The sequence below is a fragment of the Musa acuminata genome, chromosome BXJ2-7, assembly GCF_036884655.1.
Source record: "Musa acuminata AAA Group cultivar baxijiao chromosome BXJ2-7, Cavendish_Baxijiao_AAA, whole genome shotgun sequence".
In the NCBI taxonomy this organism is placed as follows: Eukaryota; Viridiplantae; Streptophyta; class Magnoliopsida; order Zingiberales; family Musaceae; genus Musa; species Musa acuminata.
In genome coordinates, this window is record NC_088344.1 from 36,285,063 (window position 1) to 36,312,838 (window position 27,776).

A 27,776-nucleotide genomic window follows, 5' to 3' on the forward strand; every position below is an offset into this window, starting at 1 on the left:
TCGGTGGAGTCAGATTTCAGAGATTGCCATGCCAAGTCACGATAACGCCTCTACAGAGAGAGCTTTCCCAAAGGATCGCCTCCGCTAAAGAACGAGCAGTCCATCAATGCTGTAACATTCGAGTATCGATAGATTACGAAGAAGATCATATTGCCACTTGAGAAACAGAAGAAAAAGAAGAAGCGGCAGTTGAAAAGTATACAGAGCAATCGACTTCCTCGAGAGTATAGAATGTCACCACATCCAGAAAACTAAAAGACACATAAGTCGATAGTAGAAGACGCAGAGCAGAAATGGAGCTCCAGCTGAGTCGTCCAATGGCTTCGGCATGGAAGAAGAGTTATCCATGTTATCTCCACATGCAACGACACCGGCATCAATGGTCCTAAGGCTCTCGGACCCATTGTAGCAAAGGCCTGAGTTCCCCCTCAAGTCCAGGTTATTTCCAAGCCTATCGAGAAAGCCGACACCGAAGGGAACGATTCCGCTCAATAGATTCCTACTCAAGTTGAGGTGGTACAACTTCCCGAGGGCACTCAAACCAGCAGGAATCCCACCTGTGAGCCTGTTCTTCTCGAGGGAGAGAGTGGTGAGATTAGTTAGCCAAGCGAAGCTCCCTGGTATGGAACCTGTGTAACCTGAATTGGCGAGACGAAGCTCTTGAAGCGAAGCTAGCAGGCCGAGCTGCGATGGCAGGGTCACGAACATTGGGTTGTCGTCCATTATGAAGTACTGGAGGTCTTGGAGCTTGTCTATGCCTCGTGGGAAATCTCCACTGAGCTTGTTGTCGCTGAGAGCCAAGAAAACAAGGAAGCTGAGGCTCCCTAGGTTCTCAGGAATGCTTCCGACAAGTGAATTGGAGCTCAGATCAAGCTTCTGAAGAAGGCCTAACTGTCCGATGGACGGCGGGATGGTTCCACTTAGGTAATTATAGCTCATGTCAAGTCCTATCAGGCCCTTCAGTCTGCCTATGTGGCTTGGAATGCTGCCTGTGAGGGTGTTGTAGCTGAGATCGAGATGGATGAGGGAGGTTAGCTCGGAGATGCTGGCAGGAATTGCACCGCTGAGTTGGTTCTGTGAGAGTGTGAGGACTTGAAGGGATGTGAGAGAGGAGATGTGGGATGGAATAGCACCGACGAGGGATGGGTTTGATTTCAGACTCAGCTGTAGCAGAGAAGCATATGCGGCCGCTTTGTCATCAGCGGGGGGTGGAAGGGAGAGGTTGGTCTCGGCACCCTTGAAGCAGTCGAAGAAGAAGATGGATTGGAGGCAAGGAAGACGAAAGACCTCAGAGGGGAAGGTGGCATTCCTCCTGCAGGCTGGGTTCGGCACAGCACCGAAGTCCAGCCTTGTGACATGGAGCAGGTTGTCCGAGCCTGCCTTGCATTCAATCCCGGGCCATGAGGAGCCTGGCACGCACGGGTCAGGGTTGGAGGACCTCCAGTCCCTATCAGAGGACATGGTCTCCATCACGATGAACAGGGTGTCCCTCTCGAGCGGGTCCATGGTCATGGACTGCAGCACCGGGTCACTGGCGCTCCGGTTGTTCCCCTGCACGGCGGCGGACGCAGAGGTGCATGGAGGAAAGAAGGGCAGAAGCGGGAGCAGGGACAGCAGAGGAAGGGGCGACATTGTCGTAGCTGGAGAAGTGGGAAGCTCAAGTGGGGATGGAGCAAAGGTCTTTGACCCAGTGTGCCGGGATGGATTCCCATGGAGCAGGCGACGGGTGAGAATGATATAACTCCATAGCCGGTGAGAGGAAGAAGATAAAAAGCTGTGTCGTGTGGGTTTGATGCGACTGATAGGATGGGTTGGTGGGGTCCGCATGCTGCGTGTGAATTGTCAGACCATGTGGGGGTCAACAAAGATCGAAAAGTAGATTCTTTGGGTCGTGGACTGCGGTTTCATCGCTCGTGCAGGCCGGGCTGAGACGACCCATCACCACCAAGTTAACGTTTTGCAAACCTTCTTCTTTCTTTTGGTGCGACAGCTTTACATCGAGGAGATAATGGCATCCCATGGCTTTGGCTGCATGCTTGCACTCGAGACAAACGCTCGTAACAGTCGAAAGCGGTCCATCGGAGAAAGAGAGCAGAGCTTTAGACTCTGCCACCAGTGGTGGATGTGACTGCACGCAGCTGGGCCTGAGAAGGTATCAGAATTGTGAAGCTGCCGCATCGACGAAGGCACAGGGAGCCGCAGCTGCTTCCCTGTGCTCGGAACAGTGGGTCGTATGTGAAGGATTAATCTGAGACTCGTCTCCTCGAATCAAACAAGGGAAACCCCTGCCGCAACCATTTTAGGATTTCGCAGAGGGTGGGTCGCCCGTAGCAGATCTCACGGTGCTTCAGCAAGAAGACGATGAGAGCCGAACTCCTCTCTCCATCCTCTTCTGCCAGACGCACTCACAGTGCAGTGAATGTGCTGGCTCTTTGTACGCCCGCGGTTGACTGCCGACACTCTTGCTTCGACTCTTTGCTCTCTTTGGATAAGAAATGGAATGGAATTCCATTCCATTCAGAGTCACAAGCCGGAGTGGTCCGATCTGCAAAGTTCAAAAGATGATGACAACTACTCCAATCCGACCTTAGTGTCATGCTCATAATATTCAAGAACGCTATGATGGCATCTAAATTTCTCCTCGACGAAGGCAAAGACTGCACCCCATTTCTCACTTTTAGTCCTCTGTACCTTCTTCGTGTGCATAAGCTCGCACATTATTTATTACTGGTCATGAGCTTTCAAAGGACATCTATGTAATTGAGATGGTACAGTAAAGCCACTCTCATTTCAGGGCAACGCATGAAGCTGCACTGCAACATGAAGCTATAACTCGGATCAAAGGTGCCGTGTCTCGAGCGTGAGCTGCTGCATCAGCCCCGCCGAGATGCTGTGGATCATCGAGGTATTGATTACATGGACAGCATTATTGTTCGGCTTCGAAGTAAAAGAATGGACAGCTTCTCTGACGCCCTTGTCACCTCAAAGGGACCCCGGAAGACTGGCGATGAACAGTGTCAATAGCTGTCACAAAACTAGTACATATAATTTGTACAGATGAAGAAAATTATAGGTTGCAGTGTCAAACTACGATGGATGAAATCAAGAGAGGAGAAATATAGAACATGTAGTTTTTTATAATCGCAGTTATAAATATCCGAGACAAAAAGTTAACTAGAGATTATATTTATGTAAGTGGATGAGTGATTAATTATCGTAGAAACTTTATCGAAAAAGCTTTGTTGAAGGAGTAAAAATGCTTAAATACGTTAACATATCATTTCTTATTTATACAGATTTCCTCGTATAGTTGAAGAAATAGTGCTCCTATCAAGCGAGAGTCGTGAGTAAAGCAAGAGTAGATCATTGTTGCTACTGCGATTGTTGTTGTTGTGAGGGCACAGACGTTCCCCTTATATTCGCAAGAGATTTTCTCGTATAATTGAAGAAATCTTATCTTTTAATATTAAATTATTATTATATGTAACACTTAATCTTTTTATTACTACTATAATTTTTTTATCTTTTAATATTAACTTATTATTAATAAATATATTTACTTATATCTGATGTTCCATTAAGTAAAAATATTATTTTTTAAATAGAAGGATAAGAGAAATCAGGATATATATGATATAGGATCATTTCCTTCAGATTTTATGGTGTCTATATCTCATCAATTAAAAATTATGACCACCAGTTAGAGAATAAATAAGATGATGAAATTAGACAACTAAAAGAAAATTATGAACAAAATACTTAAGTTAGAATAAGAAGGATGAAGAAATTTGATAATTAATAGAAATTCTTGAAGAAAAAACAATACTCATGATATAAAGGAAATACCAAATTGTAAATACTTATGGATGAAAGAGCTTCTCAAACAGATAATATAGGTAAAAAATTTAGAAACTTCTTTTATCATATGATTCTATATTTATATATTTGTTTCTAATAATAATTATTATTTACTGTATATAGACCCCTGACTTTAGAGAAGCACCGTAAAGGATTTTGTCTATTGGTGCTATGATTTTTATATAAATTGATTTGGTTATTGAAAGAATTTTGTCTTCCTTTTTTTGAAATGTGAGCTATCATTATGGTTAATATATCATAGTATACAGGTATACTGTTATGTATATATATATGTATATATGTAATTAAATGATAATAAAAACATGTGAATTATTATTGTGGATGTTACTTTCAAGATAAAAGTATATTAATTATTGTAGTTGGATAATTATAGCAATAGTAAACTATCACTATGGCTGTCTATTGTAGGATAAAAATATCTATCATTATAGTTGAATAATCACAGTAATAGCTAAACAATTACTATGATTTTATTTTTCAGGGTAAAATTATCTAAATTTTTTTTCCATAAAATAAAATTATTTATTACTGTAATTATGGAACCATAGTGATACATGAACTATTTTTATGATTATCATTTGTTGAGAAAGAAGTGATTGAATTACTACAGCAATATATAGATCTTTACATATTATTATAAAAATCATAATTAAATCTTTATGATGGTATGTAGTGTCATTATTTTCAATCATAAAAATAAAGTTTGCTATAGATAAAAGAATAATAAATAAATAAATAAATAAATAAATAAATAAAATCTTGCTTATATAGTGAATATATATGACCATAAGAGAGTTGGGCTGGACGGATCGGATCCATGACACGGGACCCATTAAAGGGTCGATCGATTGGGCGACGAAGGCTGAAACCCTAACGTCTCCCGCTGCTCTTCGGTGCGCCTTCCTTCGTGTCGCCTCTCGCTGGTACGCGCAGTTTCCACCATCCCGTTGGTTTCAATTTGGTGCAATGTTTTCTGTTTTTCTTGAGTTTAATTTTCGCCGGTGGTCTTGGAATCGGCAGGATGATCTGTATGCATGGTTTTGTTTGGAGGACGCGAGCAGTAATCCTGACGCAAAGAGTGCAGAAGATCTGCTGAAGATGAAGATAATGGAGCAGGTGAGAGATAGAGAATTAATGTAGTCATTTTACAAGTAGCACTTGGTTTTTTTTGGGTCGTAATTTGGTGCCATTTTTAGTGGTATTCTAAGTAAAATTGTATGTGATTGATGCAAAATGATTTCTCATAAAAGACGAACGGAGATGAGGCGAGGCCCGATCGCCATTTTTAGTGTTATTCTAAGTAAAATCGCGCGACCCTACAACCCTAGATCGGTGGTGCGCCTCCCCATTCCGACGGTGCCGCACTCTCTCTCAGCGGTGTGTATTTCTTAGTGCTGATCCTTTCTTTAGCAGGCTTCTTCTTTGTAATCTTTTGCTCTTATTTTAATTTCGGATTTGTTATACACCTCTGATGTTGTCGGGGTGCTTAACCTGTTGATCAGTCCTTGTGCATAAGAACCTTCGAATCATCACATGGAAGATCCTCTGTTCATGGTTCTGATATCTATCATTATCTCATTTATACTTGCACATAAAAATTATGATCATTATTCTTACACTTAGGACATACATAAAATTCAATGTGCACTTGCCGGATGATGTTGGGAAATTGCGCAAGGGCTTTGAGCACAGCATGACATTGCAAGTTGCAATGAGATAATCTCAAGATCTTCCCTCCTGACGGCAGTTATTATTGGGAGATTGAAAATATTGTTTTTTATTTATTTTCCTTTTCTTTTGATGTTCGCTTCTGTTCTCTGAATTCACGTAGGTTGAATTTGGAGATGCCTTTGAAAGCTTCCATTCTCGATTTACCAAAAGCTTTTTCCTTTAGAGAGATGACGAGAATTGGTCTTAATATGTGAAGCTCTTTCTAGTTTTAATGCTCATTTATATTTTGGTGCCAACTTTTACACCTCATTTTGAGGCTTTTTAACATAATTTGATTGTTATTGTTTTAGTATTTTAAGTGGGAATGAGGCTAGTGTGAACCCTTTTGGCTCTCATCTGGAGGCTTTCTTTCCTCTTCTATGCTATATGGATTACATGACACAAGTGAGCCTTTCTGAAGCTTCTGCAAAGATCCTCTTCTAGTAGAGGTTGCATATTAACAATTTCTACCGGTAGCAAATTGACTTAGAAATCTGGTGAATGTGCTTATGACGTGTTGCTCAGTCTCTGCTCATGGTTCTGAGATGATCCATCAATATCTCAGCTAAAATTGCACATAAAAATTGTATTTACAATTATGTTATATAAAATTGAATGTGCACTTGCAGTTGGCGCATGCTTCTTGTGGCTTTTGCGTATTATTCTGATAGTCACCATGACTAACAATTCCCATAGTGCTTATGATATCTTTGTAGTTTCGATTGAAAGATTTTTCCAGATGATTTTGGGAAATTGCGCAAGGGCTTTGAGCACAGCTTGACATTGCAAGTTGCAATGAGACAATCTCCAGTTCTTCCCTCCTGATGGCAATTTTCATGGAAACATAAAAAATATTTATGTGTTTTTCATTCGTTTCCTTTTCGTTTGATGTTCACTAAGGTATTTTCTCGATTTGCATTGGATGAATTTTGGTTGGAGATGTCTTCTGAAGCTTTCCGGTCTAGATTCACGACAAACCTTCTAGACAAGAGTTGGTAATGATATGTGATGGCTTTTTTTATTTATGTGCTCATTTATATTCTGATGCCACTTTTTATACTGCATCCAAAGGCTTGTTAACGTAATTTCATTATTAGTTTTCGGTGCCTTTGTTGGGAGATTGAAGGGTGTTCCAATGTCATACAGCTAATGCCAACCTGATGATACTTAAAGCCCTTATTGCCAATGCCCTTAGGCTTAATTGGAAAGCTCAAAATTAGATGATGCACAATGGCCTCATAGCTAAGCTTGGAGCTCAAAATTAATTGGAGAGCTCATGGTTCTGAAAACCATCAAGATCTCAGTTGAAATTGCACACAGAAATTGTATTTACAATTATGTTATATAAAATCGAATGTGCACTTGCATTTGGCGCATGCCTCTTATGGCTTTTAATTATTATTCGGAGAGTCACAATGACTAACAATTCCCATAGTGCTTATGATATCTTTGTAGTTTCTATTGAAAGATTTTGCCAGATGATGTTGGGAAATTGCGCAAGGGCTTTGAGCACAGCTTGACATTGCAAGTTGCAATGAGAATTTCGAGTTCTTCCCTCCTGATGGCAATTTTCATGGAAACATAAAAAATATTTGTGTTTTTCATTCGTTTCCTTTTCGTTTGATGTTCGCTAAGGTTTTTTCTTGATTTGCATTGGATGAATTTTGGTTGGAGATGTCTTCTGAAGCTTTCCGGTCTCGATTCACGACAAGCCTTCTAGACAAGAGTTGGTAATGATATGTGATGGCTTTTTTGATTTATGTGCTCATTTATATTCTGATGCCACTTTTTATACTGCATCCAAAGGCTTTTTAACATAATTTCATTATTAGTTTTCGGTGCCTTTGTTGGGAGATTGAAGGTTGTTCCAATGTCATACAACTAATGCCAACCTGATGATACTTAAAGCTCTTATTGCCAATGTCCTTAGGCTTAATTGGAAAGCTCAAAATTAGATAATGCACAATGGCCTCTTGGAGTTAATTTTTAATGGCATAGCTATGTTCAGATATCAGGGTGGCCTGCTGCTCCAGACCATTAACCATGTAAAAAATGCCTCTCTATGTCACACATCTGATCTTTTCATGATTATTACTCATCAGCTTTGAAATGACTTCATTATAATTGTAATGGTACAGGAAAGCCACTCTCGTTTCAGGGCAGCACATGAAGCTGCACTGCAAGTTGATGGTATTTCTCAGGCATGGGCTGCCGCATTTCTGTATAAAGATGAAGATGAGCAACGGTAGAAACGGGGCAAAGGGAGATAGCATGTTTAGTAAATAACGTTAGAGAGCCGAAGAAAGCATTGCCTCCCCTCCCATTGGAAAGAAGTTGACACCGGTGAGGTGCTCTCCACAATGCTGTATTGAGCTCGAGTCACCGTGAAAGAGGGTATTCATAAGCCGCTGCTTTGGTCTCCAGAGCTCCCCCAAGCTGAGAGCTGCTGTATCGGTTTTCTGGGAGCTTTTTGAAGTTTACTGCTTTGCGCTCGACGATGAGCTAACGTAACATCTGTCAGCCCGGTCAAGGGCCATATAGACATAACCGGGTAAGGCGGTTTGGTTTGGGCATACTGTTCCGGTTATCGTTGCATGCATGATTTTATTCTTTACTCTTGACGCTTTGCATCGGACTTCCTATATATATATATATATATATATATATATATATATATATATATATATATATATGTTGCATTGAATTTTTTTTCTTTCTTTATCTTTTAACATTTTAAATTTTCGTTATTTAAATAATTAAAAAAGACTGGATGTAAATAAAGATGGCTTTAAACTGTTGGTATAACTCATAAATCAACTTGTAAATGCTCTTTAACTTTCTTTTCGTTAAGACTATTTATGAGGGTCTAATTCGTGGGGGTTGTGCCAACGAATCAGACGGTGGGCCCCTTGCTCGTGGCAAACCAGGATGCGTCATACCCTGCTCCGTGCCTCGACGAAGACACGTCCGTTTCATTTGTTCTGACAGAAGCTGACATCGGATTCCAACCCTCAATGCACCGTCAAATAAGAATAAAAATAAAAATGGGACTTTAGACACCACCACCGCCCACTATTACCAACTCCAACGCAAAGTCGTCTTCCGCCCATTGTTTGCGTCCAGAGCGGCTCCAAGAATCCAGGTGCTGAGTTTGAGTCTAATCCCGAAACAGGGGTTTCCGGCTCCGAGTCAAACCCTAGTGATCCGATTCCGACCTCCTCCTCCGCTTCCTCCCACATTTCTCCGAGTCCAGCAATGGAATCCAAGTCCACGGGGCGGTTCACACTCGGCAGGCAGTCCTCGCTCGCCCCCCGGGAGGATCGCGACGAGTCCCTGCGATCGGAGGTCCTTGACGGATCTCACGTCCCCGCCGAGATTGGCTCCGACATCCGCCTCATGTACCTCGCCAGCGAGGGCGACCTGGACGGAATCCAGGAGATCTTGGACTCCGGTGTCGACGTCAATTTCAGCGACATCGATGGCCGAACCGCGCTCCACGTCGCCGCCTGCCAGGGGTTCGCTGAAGTCGTCGAGCTACTGATCCGTAGGGGCGCCAAAGTCGATCCCCAAGATCGGTGGGGCAGTTCGGTGAGGCCCCGCTGTTCTTAGATACTCGTGTTTTCTCCCGCTGTTCTTATGTTTCCTATTGGCTAGATATTGATAAGATCTTGGATCTTTTCTTTAGCGAAGTTAACTGATGGATGGATAGAAAACTAATGCTAGCATTGCTCTTGTTGCAAGCCCATCTTGATTGACTTGTGAAAGTACGAATGTGAGATGTGTAACATATAGGATAGTTCGGTAATGTTTTTAATCTTGTTCTCCATGGATGGCATAGAGATTGATTTACCTGATTTGGTGTCACATTGCATTTTACATTTTCATGAGATGAGGAATCTTTGTATTCTTTTATTGGTGGTTTAGATCACCCTCATGAAAGAAAACACATTGTCTTTAGCTGAAAGCGAAAGCGAATCATTGGCTGAAGACATGATTCTTTTGCCATCAACTGCTTCTTATTGTTGATAAAGCATGGTTGGCTAAGGACAAATAAAATCAGTGAAACAATTGTATGGTCTTTTGTTCCAAGTTGAGTGTATCTCTGAGTTTACAGTTAAACTCTATTTAAACCTTCTTAAATTAATGTGTTCCATATTGTTCTTAAGTTATGAATAACTTATTTGCTCTAGTTGGAATTTCACATTGTTTTTGCAATCATCTTCTGACAGGTTAGCAATTACTGAAATTCATTCGAATTTGTTAAATCTTTCTGACAAGTCATTCCTCTTATATAGATTGGTCATTTGCAAATATACAACAATAAGCTCTCAGAAGATATTTGTATTGTGTTCAAAATGCAACTTTAACATAACATTAGACCAAGAAGTCATGCCTTCAAATCAAGGGGTAAGATAACCTTTATTCTTTTGAAACTGTCATTCACAAGATGTAAACTTAAAAGTTAAGACTTCTTAACAATGCACCATATCAGAATTGAACATGTTAGGGAAAACAATATCAAGTATTCCAAACTTTTCTTAATGCTTCTGTCTGTGATAATTTAATCAGGATTTCCAGGAAATCTAGAATTTCATCAACTCCCATAATTATTTAAAAACATGGTACTGTTGCAATGCTCCTTCCAATGAAATCATTCCTTCTCTTCTCCTTTTGCTTTGTTGTGGGTAGTTCTCTGATGTTTCACTCAACTTTTATTTGGAGGGATCCTATATGGAATAGTGTAACACGCTACTGTTTTCTAGCTTTCTGGTTCATTGCTTTATCTTAGTTTCAGTGGAAGGGATTTTTAGGTGTTATTCTATCTCAATTCTTAGTGTTTGTTCAGGTCACTAATTCCTATCTAGTATTTTCTTTGCTAATGTAAGTGAAAAACTAGCCATATTTTTATGCATGTTTCATTGAGTGCCATTATTTTCCTTCAGGTGCATATTTGAGCCTCACCTTGGTTTATATATTTTAAAATTTTCTTCAAAATGATGATATTTCAGCCAATTAAATCCATGTGAGAACTGAAAAGATGAAGAAGCATGTGAATTAAGCTAACCAATGGATATTCTACAAAAACCAACAGGCTTTATCACCATAGAAACTTAGGAGCAACTCATATTCCTTTGATTTAGATATTTCTCACTGTTGCTTCACTGACAGCCCCTTGCAGATGCCATGCATTACAGAAACCATGAAGTGATCAGGATTCTGGAGCAGCATGGTGCTAAGCTTCCGGTATGTCATGCATGTCAATTGCATCATGGGTTGATGACATACTTTCCCATACTAAACTATTGAGATGACATTTGTTTCTTCTGTGTATTGTGTAGGTTGTCCCCACACATGCTAAGATTGCTCGAGAAGTACCAGAATATGAGATTGAATCCAATGAACTCGATTTCACTAACAGTGTTTTCATTACTAAGGTGCCTATTCATCTTCATCAGCACATACAACTCTTCCTGATATAGTATATAGTTCTACTTTCTATTTTGGTCTCTCAGTCTCTCTTCATAGCCACACAATTTAATCTTAATCTTCTTTAACAACTAAAATTTGGTCTCAACTTTAGGCTTCTTTCTTGGATCAGACTTTTCTTCGATCTGTTAGTCGTGTTACAATGTTACAATGTCTTGATTAACTTAAGAAATTTATAACCAAGTATAAGCTGGTTTTTCTATAAATACCAACAATGCCATTGTACTCAAATCAGTACTAAATCTTGGCTGCATGGATTTTCTTCTCCATTCAGTTCTATCGAGAGACATGTCTTAGCATATATCTAGGTCATAATGTTGGTTCTCATCTCCTGTTCAATACATAAAGTTTTCCTTGTTCTCCTCTCCCCACTGTAGCCTTTCACTAGATGTCCTTGTTATAAATGCCAGAAAAAAAAAAGTTTCCTCACTCTAAATTTCTGTGGCATCCAACTTTCCATTAATTTCATTGGTTCTTTTTATCTTAAGAGACGTAACATTACTTGCATTCAGATATAACATTTTGTGGAGACCACTCTTCTTTTGCCTCCATTGTGGCATCAGTAGACACTTTGATTCCATCTGATTGTGTACATAATTATCATCTTTATACGATTTCTATGTGATCTTTGGTGGGGTGCTCATACACTAACCACCAAATATAGACCTATCAAGCTAAGAAAGTTGTTGGTTTAACCAGTGTTGACCATGGTGGTGACAAAATAGCTATAGACAGAATTTGTAAATTTCATGGCCTGCATAATTAGAGCTATCCCAGTCAAGGTCTGTAGGAAAAACTATGCATACTTTTGGTTATGTAGCCAGTTCAAAGCTGAGACTCTCTTCTTCAGCATCTTCCTCAGCTAAGGTGATCAAAGTAACTAGCTTGAGTTTGTGGCTTGTTGTCCGCCTTTTGTCATCACAGAAACATAGTCCCTCTCTGATGCTTTGTGGCTCAGATATTGCCAAAGTTCTGGTTTCGACTGGATAAGTTGAAGAGACTGATTTGATTCTAGTCCACCACAATTTTAAAATAGTATGCCAATCTAGTCATCAGGAAGTGAGGATGAGATCAATCTACCTTCAGTCTTAAGGTCTGTACGGTGCTCCTGGTAGGAAAGATATTCTTTTGTAAGTCTGGTCTCATCAAAAACAGCAAGTGATTAAATAGTTTTCATTGTTAAGACCTAAGTGCCTAGACAAACTTTTAGGCTGCTGATGAACTATCTAGTTGGCATATTTTGGGAGAACTTTGGAAGCATATTGCTAATCCTTTCAAAAATTCTCCTGACTCTACTATAATTATCGACTAAGGCTATTGATGCAAGCCATTTTTATTAAGAACTTAGTGCCCAGGTGATCTTTTGGCTACCGATGAACTATCTGATCAACATGTGTTGAGAAAACTTCAGAAGCATCTTGCTGACTCTTTCAGACTTCTTCTGGAAAGCATGTGTCAACAAAATTTGAGAATTCTTTCTGGCTATAGAATTTTTTTTCATATATGTTTGCTAAGCACGTTGCTTTTGGTACTGGTTGTACCACAAAAAACAGTAGCAGCCTCCAAGTGAAAAAAAGGCTAATCAACCTTGGAGTCTAGAGGAGTAGATGTGCATTTAAAGAACTGCTTTTCCAGGAAGAGCCAACTTGTCGTGTTACCACTGAAAGCCAATTTTTGTTGTGTGAGCGAGGCTGATGCATTGTTGTAACTGTTTAACAAAGCTGCATGATCAATGTTTTATTGCTGCTAAGACTATAGCGCCAAACTATTCTTCCTTCTACCGGAGATTAGGTGCTGCATATAGTGCACGATTGACATAAATAATGTTATTGTTATACGGTTGGTGGTGGTGGGGAGGCTGCATAATGCACAATTAGAGGGTCATCATTATCATAGAAAGTCCTTCCTGATCGTTATAGGCTTCATCAGCTTCATTAGGGACGATCGTAACACTATTCAGCCTTATTTGGCTAAGCGAAGCCCAGATTTCAGCAGCCCACGCACCTCAATCCAAGTCCTAATAGGACTCGAATTAGAGCAGCCCTCAACCAAATAGGGGCAGCCATCAAGCAAGGGGGGTGTGGCAGCCCTACAAGGAAAATGGTAGCTGTGCGTGCACTGCAAGGAAAGCCCTACAAGGAAAATCCTAGTTATTGTGCCCCACAAGGAAAGTCTTTAAAACAAAGGGTGTTCCTTCATCTGAAGGCAACAGAAAAGAAGTCCCTAGCAATGCCCAGCTAGCCCTAGCTTTTCTAGCCTTAGAAGAGAGAAGAGATGAGAAGAGAGAAAGGAAGGGTTCTTCATAGCTGCAGCTCAACCTCTAGCCGCAGCCTTCTTCCTCAAATTTCAGCAGCCAAAGCTCCACTTCAAAGCTTCATCTAGCTGCTGTGAGAAGTCCCCAAAGCTTGCTGCCTTCTGTCCAAACCTCAGGAGGAGATTCCAGCCGCAATAGAGGAGACCGAAAACTGACAGCGATACACAATTTGCCGAGAGCACCTACGTGCTGTCCAAAGACAACCTACGTTCTTAAGCATTCAGAAGCTTTCTATCACGCTTTTAATTCCATTATTGTATGTCTTGTAGTTAGCTTTTTAGCCTTACAAGCAATAAAAGTTGTTTTCTTTCGGTTTTATGCTTGATCTTTCTATGATAGTTCTCTCCTCCGTCAAAATTTCCATCCCAAATGTGGTATTGAGTCGACGGATCGTCAAACCCAAACCCCATATTGGATCAAGGTATATCCGTAAGGTGTTTGCTATGCAATCACCTTAGATTATAGGCTTGATTGACCTCTCTTGAAGTAATCACATTTGCATATGGGTTGTAGATATACCTTTAGGGAGTCTGCTATGCAATCACTTGAGGCTGAGGAACAGGCAGAAGACAATTCAATTTGGTAATATAGCACCAAGGATCTCTTCAATGTATCCACCTAAGTGCAAGACCACCTTAGGTGAATTTGGTGTATTGGCTTCGGAATCCATTAGGTAGTGTGACCAACCATTGTTTGTTCGGGTATTAGCATCATCACAATTCCCAGTTGTTGCTCGATCGTAGTTGTTTTTCTTTTGTTACCTTTGGTAACATTGGATCTGTTAAAATTTGTGCTTTGTTCTGGTGATGATGGGGTATGCTACAATGTAGCTTGATGTTTGATGCTATACGTGTGATGCAGCAACCACCCCCAACCCCTTATGCATCTCCAGTGTCCTCCAATCAGGTAAAGGCTGATCACCCCACATCCCTCTTGACAAAGCTGTTTCACCACATCAGCCACATCCGTTGCAAACTTCCATGACCAATGTCTGACCTACTGGGGCCGTCTGCCGTCTTTCAGCCCAAATTGGTTTCAAACAGGGGGACATTGCCATGTCTGAGTGCCAATTGGAGTTTACTGGCTTCTATTGGTTATTGAATCGTGCACTCCTCTCCCATGTGGCGATGACCACATGCTACTCATGATGACCAAACTTTGTGGAGAGGGGGGATGCAGCATGGCTTTCGTGAATGAAATACTTCAATGCTACACAGGAATAATGCCTGGAGTTAGCTTTGGGCAAGCGTTTCCTTGGTTTTACGTACTTGGGTATTGCTGTTAAAATATTTACATGAACTGCTTTGGCAGGTCTAGTAAATGGTAATTACAAATATGATACTTGTGAGTTTGTTTACCCCCTATTTTTGATATCTTTTCAGGGGACATTTCTATTAGCTACTTGGCGCGGAATTGAAGTTGCTGTTAAAATGTTTGGTGAAGATGTAATGACCGATGAAGATAAAGTGTGGGTTGGTCCTATATTATCTACAGAGTTATATGTTTGCTCAAATTATAATGTTTTCTTGGTGCGTATGTGCACCTTTCTTACTAGTAAATGATTTATCACTTGGAACCTCATTCTGTTTTTTTCAGGAGTGCATTTATGGATGAACTTGCCTTGCTTCAGAAAATTAGACATCCAAATGTAGTCCAGTTCTTGGGTGCTGTTACTCAAAGTAGCCCTATGATGATTGTCACAGAATATTTGCCAAAGGTTATATCCGTAGTCTGCATGACTGCCCTGCTTGATATCTAAAACTATCTATCATGTAAACCAATTTGGGTTTAGCTTGCTTTTATAACGTTCGTTATTTATCCTTTCCAGTATTTATTATTTGTCAATTGTTTCAGAGAATAGAATAAAATGATTCATTTGAACTCCATGTCACTTACTCGGCGTGCTTGTCACTTGGTCTGATAGGAACCTAGCTTTATGGTGCAGAAGCAAGAATAAAAAAGAGGGTGGTTATGGACTTAAAATCTAAGCAAATATCCATACAATTTATCACATGGCTGTGCCTGTGCTTTATGGGTTATTGGCACTGTGTAACATGCCTTGCTCAGCCGAAACCCACATATTAATCTTGCGCATGTGGCTGACACATGACTGGCACTGGTACATGACATGGCATCCTATGACTACATGTTTACCATGCCATGCCATCATGCCATGTGCTTTATATATTATCTTTATGGGGTTATGTGCTGTGGTTAGGATTGGCATTTCTTTCTGCCCAACCCACCTTTTATATTAATTGAATGGTTGACATTCTCATACAAATAGTGAACATTTTCTTCTTACACTCATGCTATTTAGTTATTTTGCATATGCAGGGTGATTTGCGTGCCTTTTTGAATATGAAGGGACCTTTAAAACCAAGATTGGCAGTCAAATTCGCACTTGATATTGCTAGGTTGGTTGAACAATTTAAAGATGAGAGTCAATAATGCTAAACTATTGTTCTTGTTTAAAAGTTAATATACTTCATTTCTTTGACTAGTCTTTAACTAAGCAAATTTTGCCAGAGGAATGAATTACTTGCATGAGCACAAACCTGAAGCCATCATTCACCGTGATCTTGAGCCTTCGTGAGTGATCAGACTTAAAATTTCTTTTTGACTTTTACCATCTGAACTGATCTTTGCATGTTTATGTTGTCATCACCTTGATGGCTTCAATGGTTTAACATTCTTTTCTTATTGTAAGATAACAGAAATATTCTGCTTGATGATTCTGGACACCTGAAAGTTGCAGACTTTGGTATTAGTAAGATGTTAAGAATGGCAAAAACCATAAGAGAGGTTAGGCCATTGACTTCTCTAGACACTGCATGTAAGTGTAGCAATTCTCTCTTACTCCACTTTAATTCCTTTGATTAATAAAATTTTACTTGAAGTTAGGTTCTACTATTTGCTGTTGAACTATTTAATATGGTTGAATAAATTTGTACCTTGTTTGTCTTCTCTCCACCTTTCAGCATAAAAGGTTGTGATATCATTCAGATTCAATATAATATTTTCTATTAAGGATATCAGAACTTTTATTTTCTGTTAAGGATATACTTTTGCATATTAATCCCTTGATCTTATTTATCTGAAAGCCTATAGTCATTTCAGTTGCAAACATTAATCCCTCTTCACTTCTCTCAACTGGGGTTAGTTTTTAACTTGGCAAAAATGAATTCGTGGCATAGAGTGAGGGTAGATATGCTTGCTTTACATGGGAAATAAATAAATTTTTCTTCAGAATAGAGATGTTATCTAGTATGCTATTGCTAATGATCTAAAATGGTTAATGCAATTTAACCCGAATATTCAATCAATTTTAGCCATGGGACTAATATATACAAAGTTATAACAAAAAATTAGGGGACTTGTATGCAAAACTAAAAAGATTTGAGGGACTAATAGAAAAAAGGAGCCCAAGATTTTGATTACAATTCACCTAGATCTCCTTTATATATCTGTATATAAGATTTCAGGTATAAACATTTTTAGACTTATTTATATATTATTTTATTTTGAAAGCTACTTAAATCATTTTGAATATCTGATTTTTCTTCTTCTTTCTTATATTGTCTTCTCTTATAATTTTAGCTCTTCTCATCATCATCCTGTTTTTTTTATCTTACCTGTCATCTTTCATAAGAAACTTCTGCTTGACTTTCCTGATATTATTCTGTAACTATTGATAATTAAGTTCAAAACAATCATGAAGTTTAGAATAATGATGACATTCTGTTTCTAACTAACTTTTCTCCTTCATGCCTACTTATGCATGATATATGTATCATAAAAGCCTACATTCGTGTTTCTTAGTACTTCTATAGGAAGTTTTCTCCAGGCAAATCTCAAACATTTTACAGAGTTCTCTAGATATATTCATTTTCTAATTTTTTGCCGCTTGGATTTTTTTCTCTGAATGATGAACATGTGATTGTGGTTGTGCAAAGCTCCTGAAATAACTTCTTCATGACTGAATTTTCCAGTCAAACACTACTTTATTCTATGCTTTTCATATACACATGTAGCTTCTGTAATATGCTTTGCTTTTCTGTGAACAGGCAGATACATGGCCCCAGAAGTCTTTCGCAATGAAGAATATGACACAAAAGTAGATGTTTTTTCTTTTTCTTTGATTCTAAAAGAGGTAAGTTTTCTTTGCTTTTCTATTGAACTATTGTAGACTTTTTTCCAATATTTGTTTCATATGATTGGCATGTAGGTGTTGTTCTTTGATCGATCTTATTTAGTTTATTGGTACTCTTGATATGCGAATTTCAAGTTTCATAATTTGCTGGTTTTAAGTGTGTCATGTGTGGCATTCGCTATTTATCTCATGTCAGTCATGCATCTTGTGCTAAGAATTACTGTTTTGTTATAATTTCTCCTCATGGGTAATGTTGATTGTGACTATTTACTATATTTGCAAACTCTAGAATGCTTAATTAACTCAAATGATTCTACGATCCCCATGAACTATTGTGATTATTTTAGAAGTTCATTGAAAAAGTGTCACTAATCACAAAAATTGACATATAAACCAAAATAGAATGAGAAAGATTTTGGTTTGGCTGAATGACAGAGGTTATTCTTCTCTAGTCCTCTCTTCATTGAAGCTCAAATAAAATTCAAATTTGATTAGATTGTTTTTTTGTCTTATCTAAAATAAATACTATCTCATATGCCTGTCACACATTTGTGCTCTCACACTTGAGGCCAACCTTGAACTTCTCCATGTTCCAGGTCAATATCACTGCCAAGTTAACTATGATGGAGATTTGCCATATTACATTATATGCTCCCCTCAAAATAAGAAATGAAATTTCAACTCGTTTTAGAGTTCAATTTTTTGTTTAATCGATGTGACATGTTATGTCAATATATGGAAATAGTGCTCTCGTATACCCGATCAGGTACTTGTGGTTCAGTCAGAAGTTAAACTTATATCAGGTTTTTTTTGTCAGATGATTGAAGGATTCCTGCCTTTTAATAAAAAACAAGATGATGAAGTTCCCAAAGCATATGCATCTAAAGAGAGGCCTCCGTTTACAGCTCATCGAAAGAAGTATCCTCATGGACTGAAAGAGTATGTATTCTGCTGTCTTTGATGCTAGGATTTTTATGTGCTATAATACGGTGGTCAGCAGTGTACTCTAGTTGTTGCTTTATTTGGGGTAGACTACATGGATGTTTTTCTGCCATTGAATCGTGGGCATATTAAGGGAAAATAAAGTAACATGTGTAAATTTTCATTGATTAGTTTAGTTAATATAATGCTAGAGATTCTAGGTGTTGTTGAACAAAACCAAACAAGGATTGTTTAGAAACATCATGCACTTGAGGTATTTATTATTCCAGTTGATCCATGAAAACACATAAACAATGGAAAATTTTGATCCATTCATTTTCTTTTAGTTGGCACACACATAATTTTGCAAGAAAAGAAGGTGCTTTTAGTGGCCAAAGTACAATGAGCAAATACCAAGGCTCTGTTTAATATTGCAACAGTACAAAGGGATAGAAAAGAGGTTAAACTGGGAGATTGGCTACTAAAACCAGTTAGCAAATCTGATGATATAACTACAATTTTGTCCGTAGAGCAAAGCTATAGAAATATAGATGAAGTAACCACAAAGCATTTAAGAAAGTTAGTCAACACTTGATTTGGTATTCCACTCTATTTGGAGCTCTTTTTTCTCCTTATCTCTGTTGGCACTATTTATCTTTCCTTGAAATTCCAGATAAGTAACTTATCCCTAAAGGTTCAGGCATTTTCTTTTACTATGCATATCGGTCCCTTTTTATTTCACTCTTATTTCTTAATATAGAGTTTCTTCCAGGAATTTGTATTGATTTATTACAATAGCTCAGTTCACTCTGAGCAATAGATTATGGTTGTCTTACTGGTGATAAGCTTGAAGCCATGAATTATCTCCTGTTGTTTTATGTAGTAGTAATCTGTTTTGATTTGAACACATTGATCACACATCTGAATTCCTGGTTCTTTATAGGTTGATTGAGCAGTGTTGGAGCGAGGACCCTGCCGAAAGACCAACTTTTAAAAATATAATTGACCAGTTGTTAATTATACAGAACCAAATTGCTCAAAAACAGCGTTGGAAGGTATATTTCTTATGATCTATAGTAGATTAGACTTTTTTCTGACTTTTCCCTAAATTTAACTTGAGAACTTTTTCTGTGCATATTTTGATTCTTGATCCATTTTCATGGTGTACCATGCGATTGTCATTTTCTCTCACCTTTGTGTTGCTACTGATTATTCTCCTTTTTGGCAAACAAAAACTAATCTGCACTTGGAAATGATATACAAACTTTTGGAATTAAAAAAGTACAACTATGACTTTCTGAAGGTCTTCTAAGCCACTTGAGAAGACAAAAGTTGCATTCAATAAAGAACCTGCAATGAAGCATCCGAGTGCATGGCACTTTGGAAACTGTCATGGTTAGTAATCTAAGGGCTAGGATATTATTGATAGTGAGGAGTTTGTGAATGCATGTCATTTTGTCGACTGTTAAACATGAATCTTGTGCATGTAAGCTGTGGACTTTCTGACTATTGTCTGCTTTCTTCGACTTCCGGCAACTGCACCCTTGTACTCTTATGGCAAAGCCTTGACACAAAGAAGTGGTCTTTACTTTGCTGTGATTTCTTTTTCTAACCAGGTGAGACCTTTGAAGGTTTTCTATAATTTTGAAGCCATATGGAAGAAAGACAACTCAAACCCTAGCAGCCGTTCATCACGCTCATCAAGAAATCTTCAGTAGCTGACTCCCTCAGTCGAGAAGAGACGAAGAAGACAGCATGAGTAAGATACTGAGGTTTGGTTTTAATTGATAGGATGCACACCGATAACTTGGTGATTCCTCTTGTTCAAGGCTTGCTTTGTTGATAATATCTATGGGAAGGTGAACTTTTGGGACAAAAAGCATGTAGACGCTTTGACACAACTGTACTAAAAATAAGTTTCGATTGTTATACTATTTGAACAGTTGATTGCTTTACTAAAATCATGTCACCATCGTTTTGATAGTGGATGAATCATATTGATGAAATAGAATTATTGTAGCCATTAAAACACAATAAATGTAGCTGACTTACATTTCATGGCCTTCAAAGCCCGCTGCTCGCCATGTATCCTAAACCTCATCGTCACCCGTTGGATCCGCTCTGTTCCAACTGACTCCCATCCATCGATCATCACACGCGGTGGTACGGTCCTCGCGACATGAAGCAGCGTAGGCCCCACTCGGAATTACTGCCGACGACCAACGAGAGGACCACTTTCTGTGTTTGATCGCTCGGTCAAGACACCGGAGGGAGCCGTACGCTGTCATGCCATGACGCGGGCCCCCCAACCCAACTAGCAGGTCCCATGTACGTGGATGCAATCCTTTGCGGGGTACGTTGCATGGGGAAAACAAACAGATTCAATGGGTTGTCGCTACACCGATTCATGCCGGTCTCGTTTCTAATTCTCCCAAGTAAAATCGACTCAATATACATACACGCTTTCTGGAGAAGAAGCCCGGAATGAGCGGGAAAAATAGAAAGCGGTAGCGAGGAGGCAAAAGCGAACCGCTTGCTGTTATATGTCTCTCTCTCTCTCTCTCTCTCTCTCTCTCTCTCTCCTCTTGTCTTCTCTTCTCTTCCGCGACAACTATAAGATTCTTCCTCTCTCTCGTTTTGCTCCTCGCAAGCGAATCCATGGCGATCGCGTTGGAGGGCTTCTCGATCCGGTAATGGATGCCTGAACCTTTTTCGCTTCTCCTCCTCCATCTTTGCATCTGATTTCGTCGTACGATGTTCTGTTCTTGTGATCGAAGGGAGTATGCGGCTAAGATGAGGAGTGTCGACATGGAAAAGTGCTGGCCGTTGGGCACCAGCGGAGGAGGGGAGCGATCGCTGCCGCCGATCCCGTTCCGGAAGTACCGGTGGTGGTCCGACGAGTTGTGGGCCGTCCGCTCGGCCGCGGCCGGTGGATTGCCGGCCCTCGAGCGAGACAGATCCAGGGCAAAGGCGAAGCTAAGGGCTCCCAAGAAACGATCGGTGGCGGAGCTCTTCGCCGTTGCGCCGCAGATCGAGCGCATCGAGGAGGAAACGAACGGATGTGGTGGAGATGTTGGCCACGGAGTGGATGCGGAAGACGGAGAACAGAAGAAGGGACGAAGACAAGGAGCCGACGATGCGCTGAGGGATCACGTTAGCAACAAGTGCTGGAAGAAGAAGAAGAAGAAGAAAAGATATATAGGCAAGAAGTGTTGGATCAGATCCGGCAGTAAGAAGCCGAAGACGCAACGGCAGGTGCTCATGCTTGTGATCGGCTCTCGGAAAAAGGTACACACAATTCTACTCTTTTGGTACAAAAATGCGTCTGCGTTTTCTCGTCCCCTTCCTACAAAAAAAGATAAATGTAGGAGGATTTGCAACTGTTCCTCGTACTGCATCACGCGAGGGCATTAAGTCTACATAAACAACACTCAAAAGGCATTAACCAAACGAAATCGCCCCTTTTTTATTTTTGGGGGGTACTATTGTGGGATCGCATCGTCGACGTGAGCGGACTCGGTTCGGTCAGGACACGAAAATTAAGGGGCATTCGAAAAACCTGTGACAGTCGTACGAGATGATTGATTGGGTCTTAGACTAGTGAGGTGACACTGAGATGGTTTTTTGGATGTATCCAGACGAGCCTAAGGGCCAAGATAGATTTCGGTCCGTCGATAAGTTCTTACACAAAGGTCGATGTTGAAAAATATTTTTCAATTCAATCTCTATGACACTCAAATTAGTTTTGAGACGATTTATGATGTAAAAGGGTGAAAGATTTATATCTAGCGTTAAGGGTTAACTTTTATATCTATCCATTTGAAGGAATTACTTATAATGATTGTTTACAAAGCAGTTGTCCATAAATCATTGTTTACAAAGGTCGATCGAGCCGGTCCAATTGGTCTCCTATGGACTATTATCCATGGGGTCGTCGGGTCATAGTTACCTCTATATCACTTCTCTTTGAGGGGTGATTGGATCTTTGTTTTTCGTGTTAGTACCTCAACTAGCGGAATGAGATTGGTTACCAAAATATTTTTTATTAGGTATCGACTAAAAATGATTAAAATTTTTAATTCAGACTAATCATAATTAATATATATTGAATTAAATATCAATTCAATCTAAAAACTTAAACTGATAAATTGTGAGGTAGACTCAAATATATATCATCCAGACTATTCTTAAAGTTTTATTTTTCTCAATCTCTCCTCATCCAATCAGAAAAATAGGCTCCCATTAATTGTTTACCTATATTTCAATTTTGTGTTGACATCATTATGTTGGACTTTCATATATATATATATATATATATATATATATATATATATATATATATATATATATATATATATAAAATATAATAACAAAATCATAGGTTCAAACAAAATAAATCTGATAGACTTTGTACACTTAGCATAATTATTAATCTTGGACCGGACTTGGCCAGTCAGATTTATTAATTGTCTCATCTTTGATTCGTATTGTCGGAAACATCTTTATATAATCTTTTTAGAAAAGGAAAAAACAATAACAACTCTCTATCATTCTTTCTCCTCCATCATTATTTGTCATCATCTTCCCCTTTGTTTCTATTTTTTTTTTGTCTCTTTCATCATAGCTGTTTTTCTTTTCCATCATTTTTTTTTCTTATTTATCACTTATATATTGTGAATGTTTTTTATTTATCATCATTTTAATGGTTTTATTCCTTTTCTCCGCATCACTTAATATTGCAAATGTGCTGCAGCGAAAAACCATGAGTTCAAATTATCATTTTTGGTTGATATCTCAGTTACTTGAAGACTCGGCGTCCGAAAAGGAATCAAAGAAAGCTTCCAGACATTCTCTCGGCGGGCAAAAGAAGAAGAAGAAGAAGGCAGCGGCAACGAGTTTGCAGAACAAAGAAAACGAACAATTCCATGGTTCTAATCTGGTAGCCAGAAACCAAGAGGCGGCAGAGATTCTTCGAGTCAAAGGCATTCTCAGAAGTCCGAGAGAAACTTCTTCCATGAAGTCGAGAATTCTGAACGGAGATCCACAGGCTGGTCACCCTTTCAAGCCTTGCTGTGCATTGGAAAAGCACGTCACCTTCTGTGGCAACGATGGGCATAACGAGACTTTTTCTCATACGAAGCTGCCTCAGTTGCTTAACCTTTGTATAAGGTTCTCAGATGCTTTGGCTGCATCATCGATATCTGATCTTAGCAGAGGTGATAAACTTCCACCAACCGAGCAGTCTAAGGTGACTAAAACTGGTGGAGCTCCAACTGTTGAAGGGAAGGCGCAGTTGATCGAGAGTGGTGTTCATGCTACCGCTGATCATCCAAGCAATCCCATCAGCCGGAACATTACGCGAAGACCCAAGACCTCCTTGAGAGAAACTATCGACTTCAATCATGCAACGCAAATCTCTAATGATCTGAACATTGGTTACTCAGATTCTTCGTCTCGACACTACAGTAATTGCAGTCCATCCATCAGGAATTCTTGTCGGGAAGAGAGATCAAATTCTGGTGTCGGATTTCATTCAGACATGTTAGATACTAGAGAAGTTATGCATGCTTCCATGACATCTGCTCCAAAATTGGAACCAGAAAGTTCACCGAACATGACAGGGATTCCTATGTCTCAGCCTTCTTTGTCCTGCTTACCAGTGAGTGTCGACGAGAGGGAAGTAGATCGTCCGGTGGCCTTCAAGAAGAATAGATACATCCAGATTCCAGCTATTCAACCTGTCTGCGACATCTCTCCCTCGGATCAAATGATCAATGAATGTCCAGAGACGACAAGATCAATGTTGGATCCCATTTGCAAGTGCAACGGTATGTGCGTATCCGAGTATTCGATTGGTTCGCCTCTTAGTTCACAAGAACTCATCAAGTTTCATTCAGATGCGAAGTTTGGTGCCAGTGAGATCTTTAAGCAGCAAAATCTCGGTCCGGAGCACAGCCTTCAGGTTCCTTATCTCACCGGATCTAAGAGTCATATGGACCACGTAAACATGAGAGGCAAGTTTTGCTGCACGATGGCAGATCGGAACGATCAGAGAAGATGGAATTCCCATCACTTTTATCCTGCTAGAAAGCCAACGAAATCTGGGCTGGGTTATCTCCGGTTGCATTGCTCCGAGAGGATGGATGTTCAGAACATCCATCATGTACAAAACCCCCTGAGCCTCTCTTGTGGTATGTGTGAACAACTTAATCACCATGATCTTAACTGGACTCCTAGCGAAAGCTTCCACGCAGAAGAAAGCTTGGTGGAGCACAGGATCGAGCCTACCGTTCCATCAACAATGCGCCTGATGGGTAAGAATGTCACAGTTGGTAGAAGCAGTGAAGACAGCAAATGTACCGACCATGGATCGACATGGACCGACAAGGAAATTATCACTCGACGCAGCCCATCCAGAATAGTGGTTGACAAAGCTCTTTTAGAGAGAAGGCTCCAAAGGGAATGTGTCACACATCCGATGTCTGGGATCTCAAGAGACTGTGTAAGACGGTCGCAAGACCTTCCATCAGATCCATATCACTTCCCTGCAGTCGACGAACGATACGATCATACTTCCCTTGGTCATCAGTCACTGCTGACTTCAAGAAATGGCCATATGTCAACCCTCACATATCACGGTACCAGCTATTCAACGCCTCACAGATTGCTGAACTATTCACCCAAATCCGCAGTGGATTCAGGAACCAGGTGTCTTGGTTTTCTGCTGAACTCTACCCGTCACAGACATAACCTGATGCTCTCCAGCAACATGTCATCAGCTTCTCATCCAGGATTGTCGAGCCCAAAATGCATGGATTTCATCGGACCATTATCATCGATTCCGCACTCATCTTGCCTCCAGCAGTGGCTGCTAGACGGAGAACAACCGATGATACAGCCGTCCACGTTTTCCACCTCCGATATCACTCATCCTGCTTACAGTAAGGGTACTTCTCACTCCCTGAATTCCCTTCGTTCTTCATTCATTCCGCAACATCAAGCAAGCCGATTAACTTCGACAGTCGGCATGACCTATCAAAATAAGACCAAGTACGAGAATCGGACCGAATCTATGTTTCTTTTTATTTTTTTTGTTTTTTTATGTTTCATCATCTGGAAGATGTGAATTGTAACAGCAACGCTTACAAAAGGGCTCCAATCGAAGACGACAGAATCATGGGAGCCGTCAAGAAACCTCGAAGTGCAGTGCAACTGGAGGCGAACGGTCCAACAAGCCCAAGGAGAGAACAGCTGCTCGGATGCCTACCATATTGCTCGGAACCTTCGGAATTCCCTGCTTTTGAGAATGGTAAGCAATATGGTTCCGGCTTTCCAATAATGAATGGTGAAAAATGATGAACAAGGCACTGTCACAGGATCTAACGCCGGCATACCTGATAAATTGAGTGCAGATGCAAAGCATATGCTGAAACCTGATGGAAGTGAGGATCGTGGTGATGCCAGACCTACTCACTCATCCATACCATTTACATCCGGTATTAGTTCTGATACAGTTCCAATTGATTTCTCACAAGATTGCAGGAAGAGATTACAGGTTTCATGGTACGGTTCCAATTACAGGTACTCGAACTTGTACTGGAAGTTTCTATTGATGGCTTGTTCTTCAACTCAAGTTTCGATCACGTGACCGCAGGTAAAGCAAAATGCTTTTCCCGAGAGTAATATTTGTGCGTCTTAATTTTCTTTAAAGCTGGTATTGAACGCTACCCTAATGCACGCCTGTTTTAGGGCTCTTCTTGGTGATCAAGATTTGATCATCTAATAAGCATTTTGACATGAAACCCATCAAATTGGATATTGATGATTCTTGTGTTCGCGTCAAGATATAGATATGCCTTCTTAGTTTATTTATCTTTAGTGGTTGATGTGATTCTGGTACCAAAAGCCTTTTCATGATTTCCTGATGTTAGTCGTATGATCTTCTGCACTGTGTGAAGAGGCTAAATGTCAGATTTAAGTCTATTTTAGGCAAATTTTGGTTAAGTTATGAGTCGAACTTAATATATGCCACTTGACTCCTTTAAGATTATGAAACTATTCTTAGGTTCTTTTTCACTCTCTATTTGATTGATGAATATTTCCTAATATGATCTCCTAATTTGTAAGGATAGGTCAAACTACCATTTCAAGTTTTTCTTTCCTCATGGTTGCTACTACCGTTGTTTGGCTCTCTCTCTCTCTCTCTCTCTCTCTCTCTCTCTCTCTCTCTCTCTTTTACTCACTCTTTATTTTATACAATGATGAGTCTAAGTTGAATCGATCAAAATAAATATACATATGTTTTGATGTCAATTCAAATTAAAAAACTTTAAGTTTATTAAGTTATCAGTTGACTTTTTCAATCCTTAATAATATGAGATTATTCTCTTAGTTTATGTTAATCTCTGTATCATACAAGAACATTTTTTTCATGCAAAGACATAAGCATGACTAGGTAATTAGTTTATGTAGTGTTAGATGAGCTTAATGATGATCATATATGAGGTTAGTATTTGTCTCCTTTAGACTCCCACCATCACTGCCACATCACTTTCTTTCATTCATTTTCTCTTATCAAATTGGTAAAAGAACCACTTTTGAAATGGTTAGTAGTATTCAAATTCAAATTCCTCGTCTCACTGGGAAGTGATGTAAAAATTTAAATATTCAAACAAAAGTCTTATTTGGATCTAAAGATTCAAATAATTCGAAAAGATTATAGTCTTCAATGTTAGAAATTTAACAATGATGAGCTTAAGTCAAATTAGTCATAGCTAACGCTATGAGATGGTTCACTCATTTGTATATATTTTTTAGTACGACTCATCTTCATTTACTCAAACTCGTAATTTGATTTTTACTTGATTTTATTTTTTTTTAATTCATTTACTATGTTTCAAATCTAACAAGGATAACATACATCAGATTTAGCACTACTGCATTCTCAAAACATAAGCTACTGGTGAGCCAAGTTCAATATATATAATTTGATTCTTTTCGTTCGTAGCATTGCAAAATTAATTTTATAGTTCACCTTATTTCCTTCCCTAACACCTCGATAATTTTATTGGTTGATTGTGACAGTAAAAGAGAATCTTTAAGCTAATATTTTGGTCGCACTCCTATCCTTATCATTGTTATGTAAATAGAAGAAGTTATTATAAAGAGGAATGATTTTATTATTTAATTAGATCAATCATTCAAATTTATATTGTGAGAATGAGTGATGCATATTTATATATATTTTGAGAAAATAATTTTTCTACTCAAATTATTTAATCAATCAATTGATTGTGAATGTAGGGAATGCTA

The 27,776-nt window shown here is 39.4% G+C and overlaps 3 protein-coding genes and 1 long non-coding RNA gene across 6 annotated transcripts; 3 read left to right on the plus strand and 1 right to left on the minus strand.

Annotated features, from left to right (window-relative positions):
* Nucleotides 1-133: 133 nt before the first annotated feature.
* Nucleotides 134-2,236, minus strand: LOC135617899 (receptor like protein 29-like). Its single transcript, XM_065118638.1, has one exon. It carries the CDS (start codon nucleotides 1,825-1,827, stop codon nucleotides 235-237), a length of 1,593 nt encoding a protein of 530 aa, XP_064974710.1. The 5' UTR covers nucleotides 1,828-2,236; the 3' UTR covers nucleotides 134-234.
* Nucleotides 2,237-4,682: 2,446 nt separating this feature from the next.
* On the plus strand, nucleotides 4,683-8,219 carry LOC103992768 (uncharacterized). Of its 3 annotated transcripts, XR_010488878.1 has the most exons (5): nucleotides 4,683-4,802; nucleotides 4,900-4,995; nucleotides 5,130-5,256; nucleotides 7,520-7,634; nucleotides 7,728-8,219. It is a non-coding gene; the product is annotated as an uncharacterized LOC103992768 (long non-coding RNA). The 3 variants fall into 3 exon arrangements; XR_010488879.1 differs by lacking the exons at nucleotides 7,520-7,634; nucleotides 7,728-8,219 and adding an exon at nucleotides 5,901-6,226; XR_001979025.2 differs by lacking the exons at nucleotides 7,520-7,634; nucleotides 7,728-8,219 and having other exon boundaries at nucleotides 5,130-6,226.
* Nucleotides 8,220-8,650: 431 nt separating this feature from the next.
* Nucleotides 8,651-20,425, plus strand: LOC103992769 (serine/threonine-protein kinase 12). Its single transcript, XM_009412609.3, has 12 exons — nucleotides 8,651-9,177; nucleotides 10,759-10,833; nucleotides 10,929-11,024; nucleotides 14,773-14,858; nucleotides 14,987-15,107; nucleotides 15,728-15,807; nucleotides 15,920-15,982; nucleotides 16,108-16,226; nucleotides 17,458-17,543; nucleotides 18,361-18,482; nucleotides 19,408-19,519; nucleotides 20,081-20,425. The coding sequence occupies exons 1-12, from the start codon at nucleotides 8,845-8,847 to the stop codon at nucleotides 20,180-20,182; spliced, it is 1,395 nt and encodes a 464-aa protein (XP_009410884.1). The 5' UTR covers nucleotides 8,651-8,844; the 3' UTR covers nucleotides 20,183-20,425.
* A 567-nt stretch (nucleotides 20,426-20,992) lies between these two features.
* Nucleotides 20,993-26,261, plus strand: LOC103993018 (uncharacterized). The gene is made up of 5 exons (XM_065115450.1): nucleotides 20,993-21,752; nucleotides 23,263-25,514; nucleotides 25,601-25,773; nucleotides 25,877-25,960; nucleotides 26,046-26,261. Exons 1-5 carry the CDS (start codon nucleotides 21,219-21,221, stop codon nucleotides 26,075-26,077), a joined length of 3,075 nt encoding a protein of 1,024 aa, XP_064971522.1. The 5' UTR covers nucleotides 20,993-21,218; the 3' UTR covers nucleotides 26,078-26,261.
* Nucleotides 26,262-27,776: the final 1,515 nt, after the last annotated feature.